This window comes from Mixophyes fleayi, chromosome 2 (genome assembly GCF_038048845.1).
Source record: "Mixophyes fleayi isolate aMixFle1 chromosome 2, aMixFle1.hap1, whole genome shotgun sequence".
In the NCBI taxonomy this organism is placed as follows: domain Eukaryota; kingdom Metazoa; phylum Chordata; class Amphibia; order Anura; family Limnodynastidae; genus Mixophyes; species Mixophyes fleayi.
In genome coordinates this window covers 248,000,718-248,013,898 of record NC_134403.1, presented here as the reverse complement: position 1 = coordinate 248,013,898, position 13,181 = coordinate 248,000,718, and the positions used below count along the sequence as shown (strand labels likewise).

General features: G+C 39.7%; 1 protein-coding gene across 1 annotated transcript in view; it reads left to right on the top strand.

The window, feature by feature from the left end:
• The window catches only part of LOC142138799 (bridge-like lipid transfer protein family member 3A), an 89,659-nt gene that overhangs the window by 19,009 nt on the left and 57,469 nt on the right, over window positions 1-13,181 (top strand). The window contains exon 2 of the mRNA XM_075195758.1: window positions 4,570-4,732. Within this exon, the coding sequence (XP_075051859.1) occupies window positions 4,570-4,732 (163 nt within the window). The remainder of the gene's footprint in view (window positions 1-4,569; window positions 4,733-13,181) is intronic.

Genomic DNA, 13,181 nt, shown 5'->3' with positions numbered 1-13,181 from the left:
CTGAGGAGCAGAAATCACAACAGGGTTGTGAATGACAGGTACTAGCGGTATCCGAGAATAGCTATAATCTCATATCTTTGGAAAAGGTATGTCACATTGTCATAAATCCATCATGTTTGGTATTTAAATGTGCGGGAGATTATGACCAGTTTATTGAAGGGGGAATAGTATCTCTGGATATATCTGTGAAGAATTACCCAAAGGTCAAATCTTTGGGAATATTTGTGAGAAAACTATAGTGAAACCCAGGGGACATCCCTGCCACCCTATAAGTATTAACACGTCCCTGTGTAGAATATCCCATTTCATTTTGCTTAAAAAACCTGTGTTGGGAAGGAACAAGTTGTCAGTTTCTTGGGGATCAATCTAATTGAAGGACTGTCCATCTTTTCTGCCTACCCCCAGGCATTCAGATTATAAGTAATTTATGCTCTGTACTTTCATCCGATTTGTTTTTATAACTGTTTGCAATTTTTTACTTGTATTTCAAATCTTTATCGAACTGTTTTTTATTTCTCTGTCAGCATTGTACTTTTTGTATATTAAATCTAACAATTTAATAGTTTTGTCCTTATTGCTAAAACAAATTAATTGCCTGTTTAGAAGAGACAGATTGCTTGGCTGAATTAACTTTTTAGAAACCAGTGTTTGAAGGGTTAACTGTTTAGCTACCAGAGCACAGAGTGTGCGCAATTGGGTGATTAAGTCATAGGCTTGCTACGGGCCTTTTTCGTAGCTGGTGGCAGTTGCTGAGAGGTGTGAGATTTGGGCTGGAATCCTGTGTGTTCCCTTACAGTAAGCTTCCAAGTCACAGGTGCGCAAAGGGCAGTTTGTGACCGATAAAGGGGTTCAGAAACGGTTTCCTGACAAAATAGAGGTGATATATTGTATGACTGTTGGAATATATGATAATCTAATCAGGGAGTAGCTAGAGGGGCTTATCCCTGACATTACCTTTAAGGGGAACTATTCTCTCCTTTCTACAATCTGTCCATTTACATTTGGCGATCTGATGACTTTTCGTTTGCTAATACACCTTTTAACTCAATCAGCTATCTAGTGGTATCTTCTCTCTCATTCTAATTGCTTCATGTATCAACCACCAAGCAGGATTGAATTATGTACTCTTTTATTCCGCATGACCTGTATGGGACAATTAATGGTCCGGATATTTCTGCATGGTCCGTAGAGGACATTTGTGCTTCAGGACATTCATTCTCGGTTACAAACTAGGACTTTTTTTTTTTTACCCAGTACGAGGTTTGAGATTATATGGCTGGACTGCTCACTATGTTATGCACGTTTTGTCGCTATCCAATAACGATTGTCGAATCCAACGCACAAATATTTATTCTCAAAAAGTAGCAGAATAATTCAAGCGAAATAATGAGTACAGCCGTTGCTTATCGCGGGCGCTCTGGATCCAGTGAACAGTCATTCAGGTCTGAAGTCTGTGGTCAAGATGACTGAACACTACATGAAAAGCTACTGCTTATATGCAAACAGAAATACAGTAAAACAATGCAGATGGTGTGGCTTGCTTCTATTTGTCCAGGCTTCAGGAAGGTCCAGGGGGTTGCAGATCATAGGCTAGTTCAAACTAAAGAATCCAAAGGTGGGGGTCATCTCTCCAGGGGATGTGCTCCTTTCTTCCCGCCAAGACTCCAGTTACAACTAGTCCATTAGCATTTTATAGTCAGCATCATATTAAAGGTTTATTCCCTAACATCAATAACTAGAGTATGCAATGTGCGATCTCTTCGCCGAATGCACCGGACAGCTGCTGATGTAAAGGGGATTAATATGATACCACACATGACACATTTCCTTTAACCTGAACCATAGGTTTTACTAATATGCATATAACCTATAATATTGCACATAAACACTACTATATTTCAAAACAAATAACTATGTGTTGCAACTACAATTAATGTGTACTATTTACAAATGTATGTGTGTGCGAATGTACATAAAAGTGTAAAAACTGTTATTGCCACGTGTTGCGGCTGGATACGCCCTTCCACAACGTAGCGTGCTCTACGCATATTTTCAGGCAAAGACAACCAAGTTTGCTCGATATTAATTGAAATGACTTCATCCAATTTGCTGACTTCGACAACTATGTTATATCTTGTACACACTGCTAGGTAAGTGTCACGAACGCCTAGCCTGTCCCACATACAGCAATCTGCACAGCTGGCCGTGACTGGTGGCACCTTAGTCACTTAGCAATGAATGCACCTTTTCTGCCACCATGAAGGATTTATTATGGAGTCCTTACGTTCACCAGAACCACTTATTAATGTTTCACAGTTAAATCACATACACATATAGTATTAAAGTAATTCTATCGTTTTCAAATAAGCATTGCATAAACGATTGTATTGTGTTTCCAAAGCACAAAGTAATTTATTTTAGCAGATGCAATAATTTAACAATTCAATACATGATTATAATACAGTACAGCCAATACCAAAAGATAAATACATACCGCGCTCCCAATGGCACCAGTGAACTGTATTTCACTCCAGAATACTGTGGTCAGAGTAGACTGAAGCCAGTGAGAGTACAGCTATATTATATACACTCGGTGTTACAGAGAGAACAATGACGTGGCTTGCTTCTATAGGTCCAGACTTCAGGTGGGTCCAGTGTAAACAGGTCATAGGCTTGTTCAAACAACCCCCTCTAAGGGGGATTATTAACTTTAAGTATTTGTTCCCTAACATCACTAACTAGAGTATGCAATGTGCGATCTCTTTGGCGAAAGAACCGGACAACTACTGATAAATAGGGGATTAAAATTATACCAGACATGACACATTTCCTATAACCTGAACCTTAAATAACACTAAAGTGTACATATAATCATAATATATAAACTAAATACTATCTGCTCATAAATCACTGTGGATTGGAATCATAAATATAAAATATATAAATAACTAAATGTTGTAGTGCCAGTGTGTGCGTGTGTATTTTACCGTGCGATTGCAGTATGCCACGTGTAGCGTGGCATACTGAGTGCAATCTCATGATAAAACAATATTAACCAATATACTTTCATTTATCCAATTATACGACTTCGACAGTAGCATGAGCCTCCCTGGGCTTCGTAAAACAATCATGGAGAATACACTAGATTAAATTTATTTAATCTGAAAAATGTTTCCAAGACTTAATTACAAAAATTAATAACAAGACGGCATACAATATGTTACACAAATGAGTTTCAGAAAATAAAATAGGAAATAAAATCAGAGTTACTACTTATTAGTTAAGACCTGGTGTGTGAGGGAACACAATTGAGGAAAATGGGACATTTCATTCTTGATGGACCCCCTCATGAAAATGCACACATTATTGTCTAAGTCAGAAGATTTTAAACCTTTTTTTCCACGTAGCTATCACCCCCCCATCTTTGCAGTTTAGCTGTCAATAAAGACAGATCTCCCAAATGTTACAGTGCTTTCGAAGGGAGCTAGGGATTTCCTGAGATCGGAGTGTTCAAAGGGCCTAATTTCCCATCTCTGCTTGTTCTACTTGGCTAGACGGTTTACAACTTTGTGGCTTCAAACTCCTCCAAGATCCTATCTCTCCCTGGTCTGGCTATTTTCAAAAGATTAATGACTTTTGCAAGTTTAAACTCCTGTAATGTAATCTCGTGTGTTTTGCTAGATAACAAGATTACATACAATATACATTGTTATTTTCTGTTGAATTCGTGTATGACAATCAGTCATTAGATATACTACATAATCATCACAGTCAGTATTTGTAGCAAGGTGTTATCACATGTAAATCTGCTTGTCTGAACTTATTGAGAATATTCAAGCTATTATCTTGTATGTATTTTAATTGTATCCAGTGCACTTGGACTTTATTTGCAAATAGACATTTGCTATTTATTAATATTTCCTATTTAACCATATTTGCTGTGCACCCTGTCAGTTATGACTGCACCATATTCCAACATTTGTCGCAACTGAGGTCCATCCCACATATTCAAATTGGGCCTGGGATTTCATTGTATTGCATATTTACCTACTTTTTGTGGGCTTGGGACCACTCCCCCAAGGCAGCATACACACTAACTCAACACTAGGGAAGCGCAGATTTCCATTTTAGAGTTGTGCAAATGTGATTTATAACAGTCTCTCCTTCAAAGCTTCATATTTCTACTTCTCTTTGGTGCTGCTGATGTAGCCCCCTCTTAATACTATAGCTCAGGACTATCTGCTGTTCGTCCCTTTTATCTCTCATACTGACACTTGTATTAAAACCTTTGTTAACATTGTTTACTTCCCTGGCTACCCCTTCACTTTCAGCAAGCTCCCGTTGTCAGGCATGTGAAATAAGATCCTGTGACCAATTTTCAAACACATTTTTAGTAGTTCTCACAGTATTTTACCGCTATTGTTTAAAATTGATGAAAAAATATGTTTTCTCAATGGACAAGTGGAAAAGGAGAGAACAAAAATAAGATAATCCAAAAATGTAATTGCTCTTTTTAAAGTTTATTGAATATTTTCAAGATATTTGCATTTATTAACTTTTCTCCTCAAGGTTCACCAAAAACTTGTCTCCAGAGCAGATAAATTTGAGCACTTTGCGCGGTGAAGGACAGTTAACAGATCTGCAGCTCGATGAGGAGGCACTACAGAACATGCTGGATTTACCAACATGGCTAGCCATCACACGGGTGTACTGCAATCGTGCCGCTATTCGGGTAAGGTATGACACAAAAAAATGCAGTGTTTGAGGTCTTCAACTTTGTTAGTGATGTATACACCACACTAATCAGTATCATGTATCTTTCAATCTTTTTGTCAATGACCTTGTAAGATAGCCTAGAAAGTAAGATGTCCATATATGCTGATAACCCTAGGTATGTAGGTTTCTATATTTGTGCTCAACAGCTTTAACTTGCTTACCCACAATGGGCCTGATTCATTAAGGAAAGTGAAGCAAAAAAATTGAGTATGTTTTCTTACTCGTTTTCTGGACAAAACCATGTTGCAAGGGGTGCAAATGAGTTTTATTTTGCACATTAGGAAAATTCTATCTGTTTTTCACACAAATACTTGATAGCTTTTTTGTACACTGAAATTTAAAGTTGATCTAGGACATGCCCTACCGCAACTATAAATCTGCCATTAAATTTTAAATTTACCTCCCCCTCCAATGCAACATGGTTTTGCTTTACTTACTTTTGCTTAACTTTCCTTAATGAATCCGGCAAATATCTCTAAGGTAACCATGTTTGGTAAATTTGAGTCATTTCATATTTAGAATCTTTGAGTTACAAACTATCCTTCTTAAAAAAAAAAAAAAAAAAAAGTTTTTAAAACAATGTACACTGATGTAATTCTTGTGATTACGTTGGTTATTATTTTCTTTCTTGCTCCCAGCCATGGCACATATTGTAGCATGCATCAGTTTCATTTGATGTTCTTGTGTTGTTGGTTTTTGTGATCCTCCTGTGTAATGGTTACATAATTTTTCTTTTGCCAGAAATATTTGTATATAATTAGAAGATTTGAAAATTGATATAGATGTATGGCCATATCTTGATAAAGGGCATTTGGACCAAAACATTTACCTATGGGAAACATAGAATTTGAGGGCAGATAATAACCCCTTAGCCCATTTAGGATGCTCATTTTTTAACGTATGGTAACCTCCAACCCTATTTAATCCTTATTTCTTGTTAAGTATATCCTTATGTCTAGCCCAAGTATGTTTAAATTATTCTACTGTATTAGCCTCCACCACCTTTCATGGGAGGCTATTCCACTTATCCACTACCCTTTCTGTGAAGTAATTTTTCCTCACATATCTGCTGAACCTACTTCCCTCCCTTTCAGTACATGTCCTTGTGTTATAATAAATCTCTTCCTTTGAAGACTGTTTCCCTCCAGTATCTTGTTAAAACCCTCCTTTCTCTTTTCAGCTCCAAACTATACATAGTAAGTTCTTTTAGTCTATCCGGGTAAGTTTTGTGATGTAAGCCATGCACCATGTTAGTTGCCCTTCTTTATGCAGTCTCTAATGTATTTATACCCTTCTGGAGATTTGGCCTTCAGAGCTGAGCACAGTAGTTAGATGCCAATTTTCAAAACTTCTCCCGGGGGAGAAATCATGTGTGACAGGGGGTAGGAGGGGGCGTGGTGACGTTGTTGCATCACCATAGCCCCGCCATTCACTGCCGTGAATTTCGGCGAATCCAGGAGGTTTGCCTATTCTTCTGGGAATTCTGGGAGAGTAGGCAAGTATGTAGATGAGAAGAATAAGCAATAAGGGTACGCCAAATTAACAGATCATATGTAGATATTCTATAATAACAATGGCTGATGGTGGGCTCCGTTATATATAGATAAGTTTATTATCAACAGCGAGATACAAGGAGGTGTCAGACAGGCCAGGTCAGTAATGTTCTGGTAGTACACGGTACACAAGGATATCCAGAAAAATGGTGAGACAAGCCGGGTCGAAAACGTTCAGGTAGCGCGGTACAAAGGGAGAATCCAAATAGAGGTGAGACAGCGGGACGGCGCCTGACACTCGCTTTCTTCCTCCCTCCATCTCTCCCTCAACGGAAATTTGATTTTCCCTGCTTCTGTGCCCCCCTCATCTGGTATCTTTGCTGCATAGGCAGCTGAAAATGGCCTTGCTGCTTTACTTGATCCTACCTTGTTTAACATGTGTATTCAGGGTCTGAGTCTGAATAAGTAGTTTAACTGCCTTACAGCTTAAAGATACTGTTTGTAGACCTTCATCTACAAATATTCGCTTTGATTATCATTGTTGGATTATTATAAAAGCTGAGATCTTTAATATTTTCCTGGTGTGTGCATTTTTGCAATTTCACCACAATGACTGAGAAAGGGACTTCCAAGCCTAAGGGGGAGGGCACTGGAGAGGCTGTATACCATTATACCAGTGCAAAATTTATTTCCAAATTTATATTGTTGCCGTTCTGATCCTCAGCTTGGGCTAAATCACTGGCGACATCCATAGCCGAATTCATCCGTGTAATGACTGTCCAGAGAGGGAAGCAAAACTCTTCCTACACTCATTCCTGCATCACAGCCACTACCTATGACTAGTGTGGTCTCCCAGGCAGAGACGAGGCTTTATCCGAGTATCCTCAGGTTCTCCCAAGACCTCTTTCTCATTTGAACGTCTCCTTAACACTCACCATAGTACGATTGGCAAACTCCGGTTTCCTGAAACAATACAAAGTATTGTGTCTGATTCCGATCTATCATATGAAGAGGATGGCAAGTTATTTCACAGGTCTGAGTGGGAGGACACTAGGATTTACGGAACCTAAGGTTACAGAGTCTTCAGACTTCTCTCTTTTTAAAAGACAGAGGAAACTGTTTTCTCCTCAACTCCTAGAGATGGTTTTAAAGGCTTGGCATAATCCTGAAAAAAGTTTTAGATGCTGAAGGAAATTTAAATTCCTTTCCTCCTTAGCATCGTAAGAGTCAGTTACATGAAGGAATTTTGCTAAAACGGACACTTCCATTGCCTGCCTATGTAGAACCACCACTTTACTGGTGCAGGGAGAATCTTCACTCCAGCATAGTACAGACTTTCTCCTAACATTCGTTTATGCAGTGGCAGGATGTTTGTTCAGGCCAATAATGTCCGCGGCCTGGATAAACAAGGCCACTCAGAAATGGGCGGAACAGCATGTTGCAGTCTTGCAAGACAATAGACCTAGAGCTGACTTCGTATTGGCTGAACACATTCAGGAAGCTTTGGATTATTTAGGTCAGGCTTTTTTTGGATGTGGTTACTGTCCTGGCTGGAAGATGCTAAATCTAATCGTCCATTGGAGACTTTACCGTATGTTAAGATTTCCTTTTTGCCACTCAGCAATATGAAACTAAAACAGCCAAGGCTTTGGTTCTTTCGTTTCTTCAGGAGAATGAGACCAGTTTCTGCCAGAGGGCAATCTTTTACCTCTCTGGGAGGTTTTCACAGAGGTAGGGGTTCTAACAGATGCAAGACTCCCAGGTAAACAGAAAAAAATTTGAAATGATGGAACGAACCACCACGCCACTGTGGTGTGGGCCCACCTTCTGCAGTTTCGTGACCAACAGCTGGCTTCAACCACAGATTCCTGTGTTCGGGTGGTAGTGACAAAATGCTATATCATAGACCTTGTAGCATTCCCTTACTGCAGATTCTTCACCACTGGTGTGCCCTCCTGGAGACTCAGAGATGGTGGCTCAAGGTAGCTATACGGAATCTTCTGGCTAAGGGAGTAGTCGTTCCAGTTCCACCTCTCCAAAGAGGTTCAGGGTTCTACTTCAACCTCTTTATTGTCCCAAACCCTTATGGATCATTTCAACCAATCTTGAATCTCAGAACCCTCAACAAACAGGATGGGTTCTGAGATTCAGGATGGAATCGTTGCTGTCAGTAATAGTGGGCATGGAAAAAGGTGAGTTCCTTGCACCCCTAGACCTAAAAGTTCTACTCTATTTTGCAATGGCAATGCATAGCTACCTCCCCAAGGGTTTTCGCCAAAATTATGGCCATCTTGGCAAATCTCCTGCGCTCGCAGAGGGTAACTATCGTGCCTGTTGTTAAAGGTGATGGCAGAATATAACCTTCAGTAGCACATTCGGCTGACTATCCAGATTCTGGAGAGGCATGATGGCTGGATTTTCAACCTTCCCAAGTCTTCCTTGTCTTCAGCCCAACAAATGAGGTTTCTCATCCTCCACTTCAACACAGTCTGTCAGAAGGTGCTACTCCCGGAGGACAAGGTTCTTTCTATTCTAAACAACACCAAGACCTTACTGGCAGACAGGAAATGTCTCCTCTTAGGTGCATGAAGTTGCTGGGGACCATGGTATCTCTGATTGAAGTGCTGCCTTTCACACGGTTTCATTCCAGGCCACTTCAACAGAAACTTCTCAGAAATTGATCCAGGTCCACCCTTCACTTGGACGAGCATATCACCACTTTGTCAACGGCCACCTAGTCCCTCATGTGGTCGGTAGGGGTGAACAAATTTTACAAGAGGTCAGTCCCCCAGGAGTCCTTATTGCACATCATTGCACATCAATGACCTAGAGTTGAGTGGTCTACAGAGCGCTCTTGCAGGGTCAGGGGATCCTAGCCGGGAAGCTCCTGAAAATCCAACCAGATACTACAGCAGCGTTGGCCTACCTGATCGATCTTGGGGGGAACGTGCAGTGCCATGGCCATTCCAGACACCACACAGATAATGTCTCGGATGGAACGCCTTGTTCCCATGATATTGGCCACATTCATCCCAGTGTTGGATAATTGGGAGGCTGATTGCCAAAGCTGCAACAGGATCTATCATGGAGAATGGTCTCTTCATGTAGAGGTGTTTGCTCTACTGGTACAATGTTGAGGTAAGCCAGCGATAGATGGCATCACGTCTGAACTTCAAGGTCCCTCACTTCTGCGGAAAATACGGCCCCAAAGAGAAGTACATGGATGTTATAACCATCTTGTGAAAGTTTTGTCTGGTGTAACTGTTTCAACTGATTCCTATGCTCCCATGGGTTTTAAAGACGTTAAAAGAAGAGCAGGAAGCCTCCATTCTGGTGACTCCAGATTGGCCACGCAAGACATGGTACTCCGACATTCTAGGGATGGCCGTGATTCTGCCTTACTGGTTGCCTCTTGATCCAGATCTTCTGGCCCTAGGTCCTCTTCAATGCTACTTTTTAAGTCGTCTGGCTTTCATGTCGTGGCTGCTGAGCTTGTGATCTTTCAGGCCAGGGGTTTTTCGCACAAAGTTCTGCAGACTATGATTAAGGCGAGGAAACCATCATCTTCTGCAAATCCATAGTTGTCACACCTCCAGTTTTACGCTTTCCCGCTTGTTTTCCTTCCGACAAGAGGGTTTAGACAAGGGTCTTCCTCTCTTTTAAGTTCCAGGTTTCTGAAATCTCTTTTTTTTCTTCCAGCGCAAGTTGGCATTAATGAGAGATGTGCAAATGTAGGAACATGTTAAATCCCTTTTTGTACATCCTGTAGAGCCTTGGAATCTTAATATAGTGCTCAGGGCGTTTACGTGGCAGCCCTTTGAGTCTTTGGAATCCATTGATATCCGTTTTGTTGCCTGGAACATGGTGTTTTTATGCAATTTTTTTTTCTTTTTATCTTTTCTGCTTGTCAGGTGTCTGATTTGGGGATGTTATGCTGTAATCTGCATTTTCTGGTGCTGCAGTCTGACAGGGCAGTGTTTCACATTAAAACTCTTTTGTATCAGAGATGGTGTCACTTGAACCAGCAGATTGACATGTCAACATTTTGTCCTAGGTCTCCGACTTTGGGTACGTCTTTGCAACTTCAGGATGTTGTCTGGGCCCTCAGATGCTATGTGTACTGTACTGCTTCAGTCAGTAAGACTAATAACCTCTTCATTCTCTATGATGCGCACATGCGTTGTTGGATGCAGTCTATTGCCAGTTGGATAACATCCACTAGCTAGACCTGTGGCGGTTGGCTTAAAGGCTTATTCAACCAAGACAGTTGAATGGGCTTCTTGAGCAGCGCATCATGGTGCTTTGGCCAAACAGTTGTGCCGGACTGCTGCATGGTTGTCTGTCCACACATTTTCAAAATTCTACAAGTTGCAGGGCTTTGCATCTCAGGATGCTAGCTTTGGACGCAAGGTCTTATGTGCAGCTGTTTCAGATGAATCCCACCACCCTTAGGGGCAGATTTGGCATGTGCCCATGGTTGCAGTGGCCCCCAATGGCAGGAAAAATAAAGGAGGATATTTTACTCATTGTAAAAGTTCATTCTCTGAGCATCTGATTGTGTGGTGTTTGTTGTTGGTGTTCTTCTTGGTATCTGGTTACACCTAGTTAGGCCTTTGTTAAAAACAAAAACAATGATGGCTCCAGATGGGAGGGGCATAGTAGTGGAGGAGCTATCATTCAACAGTTTAGGAATTAAAGTGCCCCATCTCCAAGGCCACCTTCTGTACTCTATGGTTGCAGTGTCCCCCAATGGACTCAGATATCAGATATGCAAAAATCCTCTTTTTGCATTGATATCTACTATTCAGTGAAAATTTTTCTGTAAGTGCTATCCATCCTTTGCTATTTAGGCTACTGATTAGTGTGGTCACACTTTTGTTAGACATTGGCAATTTATATTTTGCACTTAAAATTTTCAAATTGTGTAGATGAAAGCCTTAAGTAGTACTAATAAATGCCAGTGTGCTGCATGCCAGGCTCGTAGGTTTATTATGTATCAAGAAGAGCATAGGAAAAAAATATAAGTTAGCCTCTTTAAAGGGAACCTTGGCACTGCAGTTCAATATCAGGCACCAATTAACAGAAATGAGATTGTAGAACTGGAGAGAATAATGAAAATTTCAGTTGTGACTGAAAAGGAAATGTACAAGGATATGATCAAAAATATTAATGGCTCATACTGACCATTCAGTGGCAGCCTGTTTTAGGTTAAGATTCCCAGAGATCTTGAAGTCATCCTTTGTGGCTGGAGGTAAGTAATCTCCAGCTACGAAAAAAAAGTTCTTTGTTGTAAGAGCCGTGAAACAGAATGCATTCTCACGAGAACCAGTATTGGAATACAGTGAAGAACAATTTAAAAAAAGGATTGGATATTTTCCTAATAAAAAAGAGAATATACAGATTTAATAGCATTAAATGAATACTACCATCAAAATAAAGAACATAACTATTCATATTTAACACACCACTAACTATTGCTCTATTATATCTGTAGAGCAATTTAAAATATATATTCATTTTATAGATCTTTACATTTGATCACTGTTATTTCTGCTTACCTCCCTGCCCACATTTCTTTGTCAGGTTCAGGGCTGCTGTAAAACAATTACAATAGTACCCCAGTGTTTACTTTAGCTTATAGCTATACTTCTGTCAGTGGAAACAATGGATATTAAACAAACTTGCACTGTTTAGAAATGAACACAGTATGCTCTTTGACACAATGGAATATTTTTTTTTTTTCTAAAAAAAGGGATAGTTATTTACAGGATGGTGGTTTGAGCTTCTCTAAACACATAAAACAGGGTCAAATCTGAGAATTACATGCTGGGAATGAACGATCTGCAACAACAGGAGGAGGACAGTTGCAAGTTGCCTAAGATGCAGCATACTGCTGTCAAGTACATTTTAATAAAATAATACTGTTTTGCACCATAGGTGCAGGTTATTTATAATTTTAAAACCTGAATTATAGTGTAATTTTCCTAACTGTAACACTAAGGTTTGTATGGTTACAGAGCAGGATAGTAATTTGCTACATAATGATTTAGGAACATTGGCCATCTAGTCCATGATATGGCAGATTACATTTACAGTAGATAAATTTAGTGTTATGCATCTAGAACACGGCCATAATTAAATACAATACAATTGGGGAAACCTGAAATTGAAAAGGACTTCATAAAATTAGTTAGTGGGAAGCAGCACACAATTCCAGGCAGCGGCTGCAAAGGCAAATAAAATCCTTTAATGCTATATTACATAAAAATGGAGATAATGTTAAGAAAGACATAGGCGAACGCTTGAGGTTACAGACATAGGCAACCTCACTAATAAAGGGAATGGAAGGGTTAAATTTTAAAGAGAAGTTAGAAGAGTTTGTTTACTTTGGAAAAATTGTGTATTAGAGTTGCAAAGGAGCCCCAATATCTCTTGTGCCCAAATTCACTCAAGCTTTGTTCTCTCCATAATGATATCTGAATACAAAGGTTCTTCAAATTAACTTTTTGGACCAAGGACCATACAGCAAACAGAGATCTTTAAAGTCAAATGGAAAGAAGACTGTCTCACTAGGAGCATTTAAAGGGATTCTTTACTGTGAGGGTTGTGATTAAGCTGTGGAATTTTTTACCAAATGAGGTGATGATGACAAAGTAACGAACAGGATTTAAAATGTATTTGAAGTCTTCTTTCAAGAAGTGCTTTTTTGTGTTTGGAAAATTTTGCTGTGATGCTCAATTTGCAACAATCACTGTTTATTTGTTTTGCCCTCCTCTGGATTAACACAATAAGAATTTATGAAAGGATAAACTTGGTGAATTGTGTTTTTTCCCAAAATTACTATATAACCATGAGATCGGAGGTGTAATGACGTTCCATAAGGAAAGGTCTTTGCACCTAGTAACTACTACC